Below are 17,556 nucleotides of genomic sequence, written 5' to 3'. Positions count from 1 at the left end.
TCTATACTTGCTACTTACGAAGCAGCGTCTGGTCAATCGATCAGTTTACCGAAATCCGAGATTTTCTATAGTCGTAGAGTTTCTGATAATGTGAAGAATGCTATAACCAACATTATGGGAGTTCAGGCTGTCCTAGGTACCGGTAAGTACCTGGGTCTACCATCGATGATTGGTAGAAATCGCACAGCTGTTTTCTCTTATGTTAAAGATCGCGTATGGCAGAAAATCAATACTTGGAGCAGCAAATGTCTATCTAAAGCGGGTCGAGAGGTTATGATTAAGTCCGTTTTGCAAGCTATTCCGTCCTATATCATGAGCATCTTCATGCTGCCATCGAATATTATTTCTACTATTGAGAAAATGATGAACGCGTTTTGGTGGGGTCACGGTGGGTCTAACAACAGAGGTATTCACTGGTTATCTTGGGAGAAGCTCTCGATGCATAAGACGAATGGAGGTATGGGTTTCAAAGACCTTACAGCCTTTAATTTGGCAATGCTTGGTAAACAAGCATGGAAGTTTATGACTGATCCTAATACTTTGGCTTCACGTATTTTCAAGGCGCGGTATTTCCCCAATAATACTTTCCTGACAGCCACTTTGGGTCATAATCCAAGTTACGCTTGGCGTAGTATTTTGAAAGCTCGTTTTATTGTTAGAGGTGGATCCTGGTGGTGTATAGGGTCGGGTAGATCCATCCCTATTATTGACGAACCTTGGTTAGGTAACGGAACAAAGCTGGACATTAATATTGCCAATGCGCACCTGTTACGGAACTTTAGGGTGGATAGCTTAATTCATACCCACGCTAAGATGTGGAATGTGGAGGTCATTCACCAAGTCTTCGATGATGCTTCGGCTGCATCCATTTTACAAACTCCTTTGATTGAACAAGTGAATGAGGATTCCTTAATTTGGAAGGTGGAGAGGAACGGTTTCTATTCAGTTAAAAGTGCCTACAGACTTTGTGTGGAGGAGTTGATTGATACCGTCCATCTGCGGAGAGCTGGTTATTGGCCCGGGATATGGAAGCTAAAAGTTCCTCCTAAGATTAAAAATCTTATATGGCGTATGTGTAGAGGATGCCTTCCTACCCGTGTTCGTTTACAAGATAAAGGAGTTCATTGTCCCCTGAACTGTGTAGTGTGTGATGGACCTTCCGAAGATCTTCATCATGTTTTCTTTGCTTGTTCCTTTGCGGTGCAGGTGTGGATTCGAGCTGGACTGTGGGAGAAAGTACAACATGCCTGTGTTAATTCTAATGGTGCAGCAGACTCAATTTTCCTTTTGGTGCAGGACCTTTCACGTGACGAAAGCCAACATTTTGCTGCCCTTTTGTGGAGCATGTGGAAGCATAGGAACTTGAAGCTTTGGCAAGACGTATCGGAATCAGTGGCGCAGGTTGTTGATAGGGCCATTCATCTGGTTGAGGACTGGAGTATGGCTAATATCTCTGCTGCAACAACGAACAGCAGCATTAATATGCATGAAGACGCTAACAGCAATGGGGGCAGGCCTGCAGAAGCCAATGTCAGCAGGCTAAATGTTGCAGCAACGCATAACACCAACAGCAGCTCTGTTATGATCAGTCGTAGTGTGCAGCCACGTATAGCAGCAGTGCGTGCTGGTTACGGTTCACCCTCTCAATCATGGCAACGGCCTCTTCAAGGAAGATTCAAGTGCAACATCGATGCCGCTTTTTCGAATGAATTGAACATCACAGGATTGGGTATGTGTATCCGAGATGAAGAAGGAGTTTTTGTGCTTGCTAAGGCGATTCCCTTATCTGTCATGCATTCTGTTAGGGTAGGGGAAGCTTTGGGTCTTTATTATGCTTTGGAGTGGCTAAGTGATATGAGATTTGATAATGTTGATTTTGCCTTGGACTCTAAAACTACAGTGGATGCTTTTAATAAGTCTCGCCCGGATGTCTCTGAATTTGGGCTCATTATCTCCGCTTGTAGAAGTCTTTTCGACTTACATTTCACCAACTCAAAGGTTGAGTTTAACCGGAGACAAGCGAATGAGGTAGCTCACACGCTAGCGAGGGTTGCCACATTTTTAGCTAGTTCCACCACTTATTCCTATGTACCTCGTTGTATTGAACATCTTATTATAAATGAAATGCTCTAAGCATCTTTTATTCAAAAAAAAAAAATTCTCCCTTTCTTAGAAAAGTTTAATGAATTTTTTTCTTTCCATTTTCATTTTTTTTTTGACAAATCTTTCCATTTTCATAAAACTTTCTCTCTCTAAATTTGTCAAAATTATATATATTGTATATAGTAAATATATATTATGATAGTCCTTATATATATTGTATATTTCGTCAAAAAAAATAAATATATATTGTATATAGTAAATATATATTATGATAGTCCAAATGTTCTTTTTTGTTTATATATTACTTTGTAAAAAAAAATATATAATCAAATGTTCTTTTTTGTATTTTTCAACATTATGATAGTCCGTCCAAGTAATATGGACTAAATTTTTTTAAAATGGACATTGAATTGAATATTTGGATGGAAATAACATAATGTTGAAAGTTCATTATATATGGTGCAAGTGAAATGAACTCGAATTCTTTAAATAAGGTAATTATTTGAATTTTCTACTAAACTAGATAGGAAAATACATGTCCGTGGAAATTACCATTTTGCCCTTATTGGGGGCATTTTGGTAAATCAATTAATGGGAGCTGCCTACCTATATATATGTGTTTTTTTTTTGATGAAGAAAAGAAAAAAAAAGAAGAAGAAGGAAAACAGAACGGGACAGAGAAGAAGAGGGGTGAGAAGAACGGGAAAAGAAGGGAGGTCGAGGGAGATGAGAAGAAGAGGAAACGGGTACGGGAGAAAGAAGGGGGGACGAGAGAAATAAGAAGAAAAACAGATCCTCCTTCTTCTTCCTCAACTTGCATACTCCCTCTCACCCATAACTCACAAAACCTCCATTGTTGAGTAATTGAAGCTTTGCATGTATCATTTTCTTCTCAAATCTATCAACAGAAGTTACAGAGAATCAAGGTGAGTTGGGATTATTCAATTTTCGTTTTTGATTTGGCTGAACCACAAATACCCTTTTTTTGTTTGATTGGGTTTTTGTGTTTTTGTTATTGTTAATGAAATTGTTAATGTTGTTGATTTAATTGATGTTTTTTTCCTGGATTTTTCTTAATCGATGGTTATTTTTTTTTTTGGTGGGTTTCTGGAAATTTTTCTAAGAAAGAAGATTGATGCAGATGAGGAAAGAATTGATTCAGATGGAAAGAAGAAGGAAGAAGGGAATGCATTGTTCAAAGCTGGTAATTGTTCTATTCTCAATCATGTGATTTTATTTAAACAAATTATTTATTTCAGATTTTTGATTTATAAGTTATCAGTTATGACTTTTGTTTGATGTAAAAAGTGAATTGATGTAAAAAATAAATGGGTTGGGAATGGCACTCACCAAGTGTTTGAGGTAATGTCTCAATAACAATACTAATTACTTGGTCAAAAAATCCAAAAATGTTTTTCCAGAATTTTTTTTTGGTTTCGATGGTGATTAGGGTTGGATGTCTCCAGAAAATTGTTTTATTGATTTTCAGGGTTTGATTTTTTTATTAGGGTTTTGTTTTGATTTTAAGAGAAAGGTGTTTGATTTGTTGGTTTGATGTTGTGTCTTTATTTTAGAAGGTGTTTTCACTTTTGATGATAACCTCTAATTTCTTTAATCAGGTAAACAACATATATGATAATGAACTTAATTCTGGTAAGCACTTCTAATTGGAAGTGTTTGTTTACATATTAATTATTCAAATTCAGTTCTACCTAATTAATAATTAATTGCATTATTAAATGACAGAATCATCAGGTAATGCTGCAGATCACGATTTGGATTTGAGTTTGGGAAATTCAAGTTCTAGGGTTGATGCTTTTTATAGTTTAGAGTTGATTGGTTTGGGGTTTGTTTTGGTTCACATATCTCTGACGTTATGTTAAACTTTCTTTCATTCATCTCTGACATTATGTGTAGATATTTAACTATCTATTATTGAGATTTCTTACAGTATCAAATGTGCAATTTAAAGTCTGTGATATTTGTGATGAGTTGCAGATTCACATTACAATACAAGTCTACATTCTGTTTATAGGAATAATAAATTTGTGATATGCTCCATGTATTAAACTTTGGTGTCTTGCTGATGAGTTGTGTCACTTTGTTTAGGGATATTGAATTTTAAAGCACTTTTTTTTTTTTGCAGTCTTATACTGCAATACTAAATGGAACTTCATTTATTGTATAGTTAATAACCATGTATAGATGTCATAAGGTTTATTGTATAGTTAATAACCATGTATAGATGTCATAAGGAAAGGGTGACTTCATATCTGATAAAGAGATAAAGTATGTTATATTGGGAGAGAAAGCTAAGGCTCAGTTGATTTGTGACTCAAAGAAAGACATTGCACTCAGTTTAACTGAAATACAAAAGAATCCTCTGAATTATACTCAGGTTAGTATATTGTGTCTTGAACCTTGTGTTTTACATATATCTAGAAAACAAGTTTAGTCCTAAATTAAATTGTTTCAAGGAATATTGCAAAATATGGACATTGCTCTTGATGGTTTTATAGCAAAATTGTTTTCTGAAACCTTGTGTTTTACTTATATCTAGAAAACAAAGTTTACAAGTGGTACTGAATTAGTTTGTTTTAACGCTACAAAGTCATCGATAAACTCACGACAGGTAATGAGGACTTCTGAGTCGCCTATGGAATCCAGGTATCATAAACTCCTCTGCTTCTGTTCATTTTTATTTCAAATATAGATGACTGATTTTCTATTTTCATTTTCATGCAGTAGCTTTGGATTGATTTGAATTCGATTTTGTTTCAGATTTTTTCAAATATTTTGATTCCCATAAAGCGTGTGGATCAGGATTCTACTGTTTATGACCTTGGTTTCCATGTTGAATTTTAGTACAGAAATTTAATCTATGCAACATATGTTGTTTGTAATGTGAAGATGGAACAGGTTGATTCAAAATTCAACACTTTGATTCAGTTCAAATTTGTGATTTCAATTTTCAACACCCTTTGTGGAACAGGTTGTAATAAATGGAGCAGCAAAGGAGGTAGGAAGAGCAGCAGTATTAGCTGTGACAAAGGCCAGAGGAATGGAAGTTTCTGGAGCTATTGATACTCAACATGTTGGGGAAGATATTGGACAGGTTTTTCTTTGGGAGAGATTATGGAAATAGTTTTATATGAAAATAGTTTGACTTTATTTTATTATTTATTATAGAAATGACTTTTATATAAGCACTTAATTAACATGGCCTAATTTTTTATTTTCCTGTAGCTTTGTGGCATGGAAGAGCCTCTTGAAATACCTATACTAAATGACCTTACTATGGTTTTGGGCTCCATATCTCAGTTAATGTGAAATTGTGAATTAGCAATAACAAACTTGGAATTACTAAATTAGTATTTCTTTAATCTTTTTGTATCTAAAATGACTTTTTGAATTGCGATTTGCAGTCCAAGGCCACAGCGGTTGTAGTCGATTTCACTGACCCTTCTGCAGTATATGACAATGTAAAACAGGTTTGAATTCTGGTTATCAACATACTTATATGCAGCTGGCCAAATATGCATTTAAGTTGAAGTGTAAATTAAATGGTTCTTGGCTAAGACTGAGAGTTTATTTAGTGGGATTCTTAATTAGCTAGCAATGGCATTACTATGATAGTAATAGATAGACATAGTTTTTAAAGCAATTTTTCATGGCTAAAGGAAACAACTTCAAGTGGTAGGACAATAGGCCAAGATTGAAGACTATATTATGTTGAGAAACTCATAAGTTATATTTTTAGAATTATGCTGTGTTTTGGTAATACTTGACCATTGATTGTTTCTTCTTCACTATATAGGCAACAACATTTGGCATGAAAAGCGTTGTGTACATGCCGCGGATCAAATTGGATACGGTTGCAGCATTGTCTGCATTCTGCGAGAAGGCCAGCATGGTGAGCAAGGGGTGAGACTTATACATAAAGAACAAATAAATAGTCTACTTGAACTTAATTATGTTCTCTTTAGTCTTTTCTAAATATTCTGTTGTCCGTGCAGTTATTTCATACTCTAGACAAAACATACTTTAGACTAAATCTGCTACTACTAAACCATTTGTTCTTTTTTGGCATTTGGTTAACTATAACGTCAGGGTGTCTTGGTTGCTCCAACGCTTTCCATAGGATCAATATTATTACAGCAGGCTGCAATTTCAGCTTCTTTCCATTACCGCAACGTCGAAATTGTGGAATCCAAGGCTAATGCAAATGTAAGAATGATTAATTTTGATTTTCGTTGTTTATGTTGAATCCACTTAAAATATGAATGTTTGTCCGGATGTGATCTTATCAGGTGTTACGTTAATGCTAAAATTTTGTTAGCATTAGAAACCTTCTAATTTGTCAAGTACAACATAATTATTAAGAAAGTATAATATGCATTAAAACTATAATTTTTGTATGACATGAAATTTTAAATTGATGAGATATATGATATGAAGAAGATAACAAAATAATTTGGAGAAATTACACATTTCCTGGTATGTGCACTGTTTCAAAAAAACCTAATGTCGGCCTACCGATAACAATTTGGTTTGCTGCCATGGTAAAGAAATTTCTTAGATTTTCTATAGGTATAAATTTTTAACTGCATGATCTATGTCCATCATCTAATGTATGGGATCTAATTCTATTACTTTCCTTCTGATTTGTTTCATTGTGTTCTTCAGGTCTGTTCATAAATTTTTGTATTTTCATTAGTTAGTCCTCTGATACAGTTGCAAATTTATAACTAACCATTTTTTGAGTTGTCTTTCCCGTTGATCAAGGAGTGGAATATGAACATTGTTTGATAAATTTTAGTCTCTCATTCCTTTTCATAGCTAAGCCATTTTTTAAAGGCAAACTGTGCTCTAAAGTTCTTGTCATTTGGTGAGGGCCAACCCCATTGTGCATGTGTTGTAGTCTACAATAGACAAGACAGTCTTACCTTGTCTGTAATGTGTTAAGATTCTAGCCAATATGTTTCTCTCTTTCTGGAAATCAGGGCTTATGACAAAGCAGCTCTAAAATGCAAGGGAAGAGAGGCAGTGACTAACTTTGATCTGAATTTGGGCATGGCGACTCCAGTACATGAACCTAAAGAAAACAAAGGATATCATCAATTTCAGACTGTTTCTTCTTACAACATGCATCCTCGAAGGAGTTTAAAGGTATATAATAATTGAACTCTATTACTTCCAAATTTAATATATTAGTAAAATGTACATGTAGTAGTCCATCATAATTTACTATGTTATTTTTCACCTTTCAAAGCAATTTCTTCCAGTATTGAAGTAAATTTGCATTTCAAGTAAATGGCATTAATTCAAATATTTAAGTTTCAATACCTATGTCATAAGATTTCCATGCTATTTTTTATTACTATGAGTTTTCAGTAGCATTGTTATCTTTAAACTTATTCCAGGTTTCATCCATGGGCTCTTCACAGGAAGTGGAGATCAAAGCCTCACAAGAGAGACTCAAGGAATTTCAAACCTGAGTTTGTTTATGGCTTGCCTATAACAGAAGATAGTTGATTATTGGTGTCTACAAGATAATTATGTTGCATACATAGCAGAAATTCTTTGAGGAAATTTGATTTGAATAATTGCAATCTTTTTCAAGAAATTAGAAGGATTCATCACGTGTAGGAGCATTCCCTCATAAGGCTGCACATCCTTGAAAGATTTAGACCTAACCCTTCTTGCTGCATACACCAGAGATTTTAACTTCTTCAGATTCGGTGGAATCTGTAAGGATTCTTAATGACAAATGCTCCAAGCCTAAGTGAAGAGGCTATGCAAGCTTTGCAAATAGTGTAAGACTTCATCTTCATTGATGCTTTTGTTCTATTGCAACCTGCTTAGGTTAGCTCTCTAATTTTTCTGCAGATGACGATTACATATCAGGAGAAATGTGAACACTGATACAAGAGCCTTGATGGAGTTCAAAGCTGGAGTAAGGAATAAAATGAATCAAGTATGATAATTGATTCTGAATTGCTGCAAGCCGATTAAATACTTATACCATATAGCCTTGCAAATAGCTCAATGACAGATAACAAACGAAATATTTGATGGTGCTAAAGGTGAATAATATGCTCCCCCAACTGATTGGCCCTATGCATGGGACAAAATACAATTACTATGAGGTTGAGCAAATTATTATAAGAGTAAAGGAAAGATAATAATAGGGTTTCCAGATAGGATTGCCTATCATAAGGAGATACATGATACATGATATTAGAAAAGGATCACTGGCTTACAAATAGTCTGCAATGAAAAGGCCTATAAAATATCATCATATTATATTCTATACATATGAGAAACTATGAACTTGGATTATGTATGTATGTATTTATATGATGTATCTCATCTTAAATAAGATTTTTGAATTCATTTTGAAGCAAGACTTTCAATATATGCATGGCATCATCACTATATTCCTATAAAAGTATGCTTTGATTCTATAGTAGTGTATTGGTTAGCTCAGATTTTAGAGCCTAAATTATTTTCCAACACAGTTGGAATCATCATTATCAAAGACATTGTAGTATAGGGAAGTATTCAGCTAGATATATAACTGTTTTCTATCAAATGCAAGTGGATTGTTGAAAATAGACTAGACAAATTAAAATTTGCAAGGCACGGGTTGTACCAAAAAATAAATAAATTCAAAACTCCATGGGTACCCATGGATACCTGAATACCCACGAGTACCCGTATAGTGGGTACCCACGAGGTTAGATTGACTCTGCATAGTGCAGGGGTGGTGGATCAGATCAAGTACACAGTTCACAATTATTCTACTAAATTAACTTTACAATTATTGAGTTGTTGAAAGCCACTACTTTTCCAATGCACGTTTAGCCTTCTCAATTGTTGTCTTCGCTGAAACTTGCTTTCTATCTCTCTACAAAAAAAGTCCTTGACGTTTTCATTTGTTACTCATGATAAGCCGTTTTGAACATTTCATTTTCTAACGCGTGATGTAGGAGTACTCTAAATATTGTGTTATGGTTTATAATTATCTGTCATTTCGCAATCTATCTGTCCGATATAATATTTTGTCAAAAAAGTAGCTAACCCCCGTGCGAAGCACGGGTTTGTAACTAGTTTTATTTATGAAAATAACATATATGGTTACAAAGTGAGACCATATACTTTGTAAAATAAAAATAAAAAATTGGGACCATATGCTCTCTTTTGACTAAAACAGAGATCGTATTAAAAGTAGTCAATTTGACTTATTGACAATTATTAATGATCGAGTGTCCGAAAAATTGATGGATACTTTACATCTTTAACATTGTAAAATACTCCATCCGTCCCTAATTATAAGCAAATTTGACTTTTTTGGTTCATTCAATTATTAATGTATGTGGTTCATATTATGGACCACATACATCATTGATTGAATGAACCAAAAAAGTCAAATTTGCTTATAATTAGGGACGGAGGGAGTATAATCTTTTTTTTTTGAAGAGGCTAAAATGGAATATATTAACCAATCAAAGTGTCCTTCCTAGCACAAGGTGTACCAGGAGAGAACAAAGAGTTATAACAAGCTATGGAAAAAAAGGGAAAACAAAAAGCATAAAAAATATAACAAAAGAAGCAACATTAGCCAATGCACAACATGGTGAATAGACTAAGCCACCACGCATGATAATTGAAAGGAAGTGTAGTAAACTTCGCCTTCAACCACATAAAAGTAAGTGACTTAATCTTATCCACGATCTGAGATGTCGAGCATTCTTTATCAGTGAATAATCTATTGTTTCTTTCTTTCCAAATTTCCCACGCTGTGGCATACTAAATGAGATGCATAATAGACATTTGCACCTTAGAACAAATACCACGAACATAACTGAACTGAATAAAATGGTCTGCTGGAACCTGAGGAATAACCGAGCAGACACCAAGCCAATTATGAATATAGTGCCAAACTTCCCCAAAAATCCGACAATGTAATAATAAATGGGAGGAAGTTTACAACACACCGCAACCACCAACACATAACATATCAATAGAGCTATAACACCACGCGAAACAAGTTATCTATAGTTGGTAACAGATCCCGAAACAAGCGCCAACCAAACAAAACCACCTTGAGAGGAATGTCTTTGTGCCAAAGAGTCTTCGAAGTCACCATAGCATCCGTATGATGTTGAGAAGCTAGGAATTTATAAGCACTCTGAATAGAGAATGCATTAGACATTTTCGAGTTCCAAAGCCATCTATCCTCCCGGTCAACCGGCAAATTCACATTTTGAAGTAATAAACAGAGTTCCCCCACCTGCTCACACTCCCACACAAACAACCTACGCCTCCACTTCCACGCCTCTCCATCCTCCCCCAACCTAACTGACACATATCAAACACAGACAACTCCTTATTCAAGGACAAATCAAACAAACGATAGAACATGTCCCTGAATGATAATCCACCTACCCACACATCAGTCAAGAACCTGATCAGCCTTCCATTTCCAACCACACGACTAACATGCTCACTAAACCACTCCTCTCTACGTAAGGCAACAATGTCCCGCCACCATAAAGAAGCAGTTCGGTCACCATCCCTCACTTGGCCACCCTCGACTCCATAACGTGCTGATAGCACCCTAAACCATAAACTCTCCTTATCTATCAACAACCTCCAACACCACTTCCCTAATAAAGCACTATTAAATTCCCTAATTCTCCTTACCCCCATACCACCAATCTCCTTACTCATACAAACAGAATATCAGTCAACCCATGGTATTTTCCTGTGCCCCCCCGCCCCCCCCAAAAAAAAAGTTTAAAATAAATTCAATAGAAGAGGCGATACTTGACGGAGCCTTGAAGAAAGAAAGAGCATATACAGGCAGGGATGACAAGACGGACTTCAATAAGACCAGACGACCACCCAAAGATAAGTGTTTTTATTTCCACCCTGACAGTCTAGATTTAATACAAGTAATCAACGGTTCCCAAAATAACAGACGTCTCGCTTTACCCCCAATAGGCATCCCTAGATACACAAAAGGAATAGAGCCAACCCTGCAATTTATAACCAGGACTGCCTCTGATATCCAATACACTGCCACATTAACTCCAACCAACTGGCTTTTGGAAAAAGTCACCTTCAACCCAGACAAAGCTTCAAAAGAATAAGCACATCACGCATAGCCCGAACATTTGCCCAAGACCTCTCACTGAATATTAATGTGTCATCCGCAAACTGAAGGTGATAAACAACAACCGATTCACTTCTCCCCACCTTATAACCAGAAAAGAGATTATTAGCACACAACGACTCCATCAAAACATGAAATCCCTCGGCAGCCAAAAGAAACAACAAAGGAGACAAAGGATCGCCTTGACGCAACCCCCTCTCCATCGGAAATACCTTTGTCGGTGACCCATTGACATGCACCGACGCTGTTGCCGTGCCTATACATTCTTTCATCTATTTCCGCCAAATAGTCGGGAACCCCATTAGCTTCATTACCTCCTTCAAGTACCCCCAATATATTGAATCATAAGCTTTATTAAAATCAACATTAAAAAGAAGTAATTATTTATTGTGCTTGCGAGCGTCATCAACCACCTCATTAGCCACCAAGATGCCATCAAGAATCTGACGACCACGAATAAAAGCTGATTGACAATATGAGATTACTGACCCCAAAACTGAATGAAGTCTGTTAGCAAGGACCTTGGACAAAATTTTATACATACTTCCTACCAGAGAAATAGGTCGGAAATCGTTCAAACGTTGAGGGCTATCGACCTTAGGGATAAGAGCAATAAAGGTACTATTTTTCCCTTTGGTTAACCTCCCATTCCTATGAAATCCCACAAGAAAACGCATCACATCATCTTTTAGAATATCCCAAAAGTCTTTGATGAAACCAAAAGAAATACCATCAGGCCCTGGACATTTATAACTCTCATAATCCCACACCATGACCTTCACCTCCTCCACCGAAAAAGGCTTCACCAAAACGCCCTCCTCTCTATGGGACAAATATCGAAACTGAAGCCCCTCCATATTTGGATGCTCCACCGACCGGGATTTAAAATGGGAAGAGAAATGCGTGTAAACAGCTATACGCACATTTTCAACCCCTTCAACCTGCATACCATTCACAATGAAAGAAGAAACTGCATTCCTTCTCTTACGATTAGACATAATCGCATGGAAAAACTTAGAATTAGCATCCCCTTCACCCAGCCATTGAGCCCTCGACTGTTTCCAACAAATACTATTATTTATCCGAGATAAAGAGAACAAATCCTCAGATAGCCAGTGAAGCTCCTCCACCTCCTCGTCCATTAAAACCACATGCTCCCCTTTCAAATCAATTGCTGTAATTTTATCCTTGGGAGACATAATTTTTTCTGGCAAGTTCTGAGAGTGTTGCCGATGCCATTCTTTTAACACATATCCACCCCACCCCTCCACAGAAAAAGAATTCCACTTATCACGGACAAAAATCTTATACCCCAGAAAATTCTCCCAACATTTTAGCAATCGAAGCAGTCTCAGCCCCCAGTTTTCCACATCAATAGATAACTGTACGGACAATGATCAGACAAACTCCTAGATGAAGCAGTTTGAACATAATTCGGCCAAGTCAAACACCAACTTTCAGAAAGTAGAAACCTATCGATGCGACTCATAGACTACCATCCCCCTAGGACCACGTATAACAACGACCACGAAGGGGAAGGTCGATCAATAAATTACCATCAATGAGATGGTTAAAATTTGTGATCCTTGACTGCCTAACAGCCCCTCCCACACTTCGTCTTTCCTCCACACAACGGACTGCATTAAAGTCACAACATACACAAATATTGTGACCAGTAAAAGAATTCAATCTGACAGATATATTCTCATAAAGAACCTGCTGACAAACAACATCACACGGGGCATAAACATTAAAAATACAAAACTCTGAAGACATCAAAAAACGCCCCACAACCACCAAAACATGATCAAACGAGATAGATGCCCAAACATCAACCTCTCAAGAATCTTATTAATTGTAAGATAATAAAATAATGGATTAAACATGTTTTTATCTTTATTAATACATCAATTTTTCATTTTAATCCTCCTAAAATTTATCTTTGACTTTTAGTATTTGGAGGATTAAAAGTAGGAGGACTAAAATTTATCTAGCTTTTGGAGATATTTTAAGAACTAATATAAAAATTGATCTCATTAATATTTAATTTGACCCATGTGTAAAATCATGTATCACCTCTATAATTACTAGCGAAAAGACGGGAACTCACGTGCCGGTCTTTTCGCTTTTTTTTATTACGCTAACACGTAAATAATTATGAACGGTATTTTATAAGAAATTTTAATTTTGATTAAAATTATTAATACAAATATAATATAAATCTTTATCTTTTTTAATACCACCAACAACATAACATTAATATAAGAAAACTTGTTAAAAGTTATAATTGGAATTCTACAAATTCAGCCCAAAATCTATATCTCATTGGTATCTAGTATACATAATATTGTTCATTTGTTGTGGGATATTTCCTATTTTAATGAGATTTAATTTTTTAATAATTAAAATAATATTATTAAAGGATAAAAAGTAAATAAAATAGTTAAATGAAGGGTAAAATAGGTGATAAAAAGTCAGCTATGTTGGAACAAAATAAGTTTAAACAATGCCTTTTGAGTTTTGATGATAACAAGGTATTAAAAGATCAATTGGATATGCTGATATTTGTTTAAGTGTGCAGGACCATAGACAAAAAATTATACAATGTCTTATTCAAGTATTGGTTCCGAAAGAACAAATGTAGAGCAAAGAATTTTCAAGAGAAGTTAAGTTCAAGTCAGAATTTGAAGAAGTCAGACTCTGACGACAGCCCAGAAGCTGGAGTAGTCAGACTCTGAAGTCAACCCAAAAGATGAACCTCAGACTCTGGATAGTTGAAGAATAAAGGAGAAGAAGTAATGAATGTCAAGCTATGGTAGTTCTGAATGGTAATTCTGAAGTGTCAGAGAGTCAATGGTTGTCATTTTCATTGAAGTACAATTTGTACGACCACTACCTCCAACAATCCTATGTGCAATGTACGAAGCTACAACTGTGTCTCCTTTGGAAAAGAACGGTTAATTCCTTATCAAGGAAAGGTTTCAAAATAATTCCTTCATAGGACATTAATCAAGTTTCTCTAACAACTCTAATGATGCGTTGACACTTTTAAACGTCTCTTTTCAACCTTGATATATGATGACTCATTAATTAGTCTATTTTATTGCATTATTTAGATTAGTTTTAATTAGATTTGATTTTATTTTATTGCATATTTATTTCGTTTTTAAATCTTTTACTACAAATTGCTTTTTATTTTATTTTAGGAACGAATATATGGTGGAAGGTGTCTTGGAGCAAAAGAAAGAGGATTGGAGCAAATACGGTGCAAAAATATGAAAATACAGTGCAAAAATATGATCCCACCAAGTCAGAAACTTGGCACGGCCCGTGCCAACATGTGGCACTGCCGTGCCACCCTTCAGGATGCTCTTTTGCTGCTTTTCTTCAAGCCCAAGTTACCCTGTTGCAGCTTTACTGTTTTGCCCTTATAGTTGCTTAGTTTCTATGTCGATTGTAAAGCTATAAATAGAGTAGCATTCCATCATAAACGATTCACCTTTTACTCTTTGAATTTATTTTAGAAACAATTATTTTAATAAAGTTCTTTCCTTTATTTTATTTCTTTCTCGCAATTTACTTTATTGCTTTCTATCTTCTTCCCCTATGTCTACGATGAACATGAGTGAGTAGACTTCTTTGTCTTGGGATTGTTGGATAAGTCTAATGACGTAATCCGAATCAATCCAAGCCTTAAACCCTAATTATATGTTACCTTAATTTCTAATCTAAATTCACCGTTTTAACATGAATTAATTATTATCAAACTGTGGAAGCGAACGCGAAGGGTTTGATAATGGTTAATTCATCATCTCAAATATCAATTCATAAAGCGAACGCGGAGCTTTGATGCGAATGCGGAGCTTTGATATTCGAACAAGTGAATTTAGACAAGGTTTGCGAAACATGAGAATAGTCTAGCAAACCTTTAGACATATAAAGTTTCGATCTTCAAGGGTCCCAAAGACAATCACCCATGAGAATAGGTGTGGTTGTTGGAGGGTTACACTCACTGACTTCGAGAGAAGCTTTGATACGCCAAAGAGAAACTTGTCTTTAGAAATTAAGAATAACGTAGAATTATAAAGTTTAAGGCTTGATTGTGAAGGATTTGTTGTTATGACGAACCAATGATCCCAAGGCTCTTTATTATTATTGTTATTTACCTTTAGCAAATTAAACCTCCTTTTTATAACTTTTCTCCTCCTCTAATAATTCTTTTAAAGTTAATTAGATTGACCAACTCCCTAGCGGAACGATACTCTATTTTACTACTATTACTTCGATAGACCGTGCACTTGCGGTTTGGCCTATCAAGTTTTTGGCGCCGCTGCCGGGGATTTAACTAATTTAATTAACTTTTCTTTAGTGATTAGATTTCTCTCTTCTTCTTCTTCTTCTTCTTTCTTTTCTTTTTAACTTTTAATTTTTCTGTTATCGTTAACTTCTTGGGTTCTCAATTTTTTATGCGAAAAACCAGAAATCGAGCGGTACTAATCCCCGAGATCGATAGGTATTTGCATAAACGAAAGAGAGACGCACGAAATAATAGCATCATGGCCAATCACACTCTCAAAGAGTATGCAACGCCGTCTACGGCTGAGCCACAAGCTATTATTGTGTACCCAACGGTTGAGGATGACAATTTCGAAATCAAGCCTGCCATACTTAACTTGGTGCGGCAAAACCAATTTTCGGGGTCCCCCACCGAGGATCCCAATCTTCACATCTCTGTTTTCCTACGAATTAGTGGAACCATGAAGGAGAACCAAGAGGCCGTAAGACTTCACCTCTTTCCCTTTTCCTTAAGGGATAGAGCTAGTGCTTGGTTCCATTCCCTCGAAGTCAGTTCCATTACTTCATGGGATCAAATGAGGCAAGCATTCCTTGCCCGGTTTTCCCCCCATCCAAAACTGCTAAAATTAGGGACCAAATTACTCGGTTCAATCAAAAAGATGGGGAGTCTCTCTACGATGCGTGGGAGCGTTTCAAAGAAATGCTTAGACTTTGTCCCCACCATGGTCTAGAGAGTTGGCTCATAGCCCATGCCTTTTATAATGGCTTATCTTATACCACTAAGATGTCTGTTGATGCAGCTGCAGGTGGAGCTCTAATGAACAAGAACTACACGGAGGCATACGCCTTGATTGAAGACATGGCTCAGAATCATTACAAATGGACCGACGAGAGAGCCATCACTAGTTCTTCATCCTCCAAAAAGGAGGCAGGTATGTATGAAGTCTCTAACTATGATCACCTTGGTTCTAAAATTGATGTATTAACGGAGAAACTTGAAAAATTCAATGTTAGTGCTATCAATTTCTGCTTCTACTCCTTCTTCTTGTGAAATTTGTGGTATAACTGGTCATGTTGGTGTTGATTGCCAACTAGGTAGTGCTATTAATGGTGTTGAGAAAATGAATTATGCTCAATACAACCAAGGGATGAGACAAAATCAAAACTTTTTCAAAAATCAAAATCCCTATGGACAAGTAGCACCACCTGGTTATGCAAACAACCAGAGATTCGCTCAGAAATCCAATTTGGAAATTTTGTTGGAAAATTCAATTGCCAATCAAAATAAACAACTTCAAGAACTTAAAAACCAAACCGGATTTCTGAACGATTCTCTTTCCAAACTCAATACCAAGGTTGATTCTATCTCCACTCATTCTAAAATGCTTGAAACACAAATCTCCCAAATAGCACAACAAGTGTCCACTCTTTCTCAAACACCGGGAGTCTTTCCTGGTCAACCCGAAGCCAAGCCTAAAGCTCATGTTAATGTCATATCTTTTGGGGGTAGTAAGTTAGGAGATACTATTGCTAAGGTTCAAAACATTGAGAAAGAAAATGTCAAGCTTTTAGGTGAGAAAACTGCGGTAGAAAGTAAGACACCGCTTGATAAGACCCAAACTCCATCCCCTTTAAATATTGCAAAGCTTAACGTGGAGGGTAAGTTTGAAAAATTTGTTAACATACTTAGGAAGATTTGCATTAAACTTCCTTTTGCAGAAGCTTTGTCTAGGATGCCTCTTTATGCCAAGTTTTTAAAAGAAATTTTTTCAAAGAAAAGAGCTATAAAGCATAGTGAGACAATAGCTTTGGCTAAGGACACCAGTGCAATCATTCATAAGACACCCCCTAAGCTTAGAGATCTAGGTAGCTTTGCCATACCTTGTGAAATTGGGAATGAAACCATAAACAAAGCCTTATGTAACTTAGGAGCTAGTGTTAGTTTGCTGCCTTTGTCTCTTCTTAAAAGGATAGGG

At 36.0% G+C, this 17,556-nt stretch overlaps 1 protein-coding gene and 1 non-coding gene across 33 annotated transcripts; one reads left to right on the top strand and one right to left on the bottom strand.

The window, feature by feature from the left end:
* Positions 1 to 2,739: 2,739 nt before the first annotated feature.
* Positions 2,740 to 8,506, top strand: LOC146937884 (dihydrodipicolinate reductase-like protein CRR1, chloroplastic). Of its 32 annotated transcripts, none has more exons than XM_085751979.1 (13): positions 2,740 to 3,029; positions 3,245 to 3,307; positions 3,723 to 3,756; positions 4,359 to 4,501; positions 4,664 to 4,735; positions 5,096 to 5,218; positions 5,350 to 5,425; positions 5,530 to 5,594; positions 5,921 to 6,016; positions 6,245 to 6,330; positions 7,107 to 7,272; positions 7,527 to 7,919; positions 7,993 to 8,506. In XM_085751979.1, exons 2-12 carry the CDS (start codon positions 3,245 to 3,247, stop codon positions 7,599 to 7,601), a joined length of 999 nt encoding a protein of 332 aa, XP_085608105.1. In that variant the 5' UTR covers positions 2,740 to 3,029; the 3' UTR covers positions 7,602 to 7,919; positions 7,993 to 8,506. The 32 variants fall into 32 exon arrangements, with proteins under 32 accessions (XP_085608105.1, XP_085608096.1, XP_085608103.1 ...); XM_085751970.1 differs by having other exon boundaries at positions 3,235 to 3,307; XM_085751977.1 differs by having other exon boundaries at positions 3,232 to 3,307; positions 4,715 to 4,735.
* A 7,696-nt stretch (positions 8,507 to 16,202) lies between these two features.
* On the bottom strand, positions 16,203 to 16,309 carry LOC146937883 (small nucleolar RNA R71). The gene has a single exon (XR_015033674.1). It is a non-coding gene; the product is annotated as a small nucleolar RNA R71 (small nucleolar RNA).
* Between the last annotated feature and the right edge of the window lie 1,247 nt (positions 16,310 to 17,556).

Source organism: Medicago sativa, chromosome 3 (genome assembly GCF_051527215.1).
Source record: "Medicago sativa cultivar Bolivia chromosome 3, Bolivia_mono, whole genome shotgun sequence".
In the NCBI taxonomy this organism is placed as follows: Eukaryota; Viridiplantae; Streptophyta; class Magnoliopsida; order Fabales; family Fabaceae; genus Medicago; species Medicago sativa.
Note: the sequence above shows the minus strand (reverse complement) of the source record. Positions and strands in the feature narration are given on the sequence as shown.

Coding starts and splice junctions, on each gene's coding strand:
- LOC146937884 (XM_085751969.1), top strand. CDS start 2,980: ATGTATCATTTTCTTCTCAAATCTATCAACAGAAGTTACAGAGAATCA. Junction 3,030..3,231: donor AGAAGTTACAGAGAATCAAG/GTGAGTTGGGAT, acceptor TTTCTAAGAAAG/AAGATTGATGCAGATGAGGA. Junction 5,426..5,529: donor TTTGGGCTCCATATCTCAGT/TAATGTGAAATT, acceptor GCGATTTGCAGT/CCAAGGCCACAGCGGTTGTA.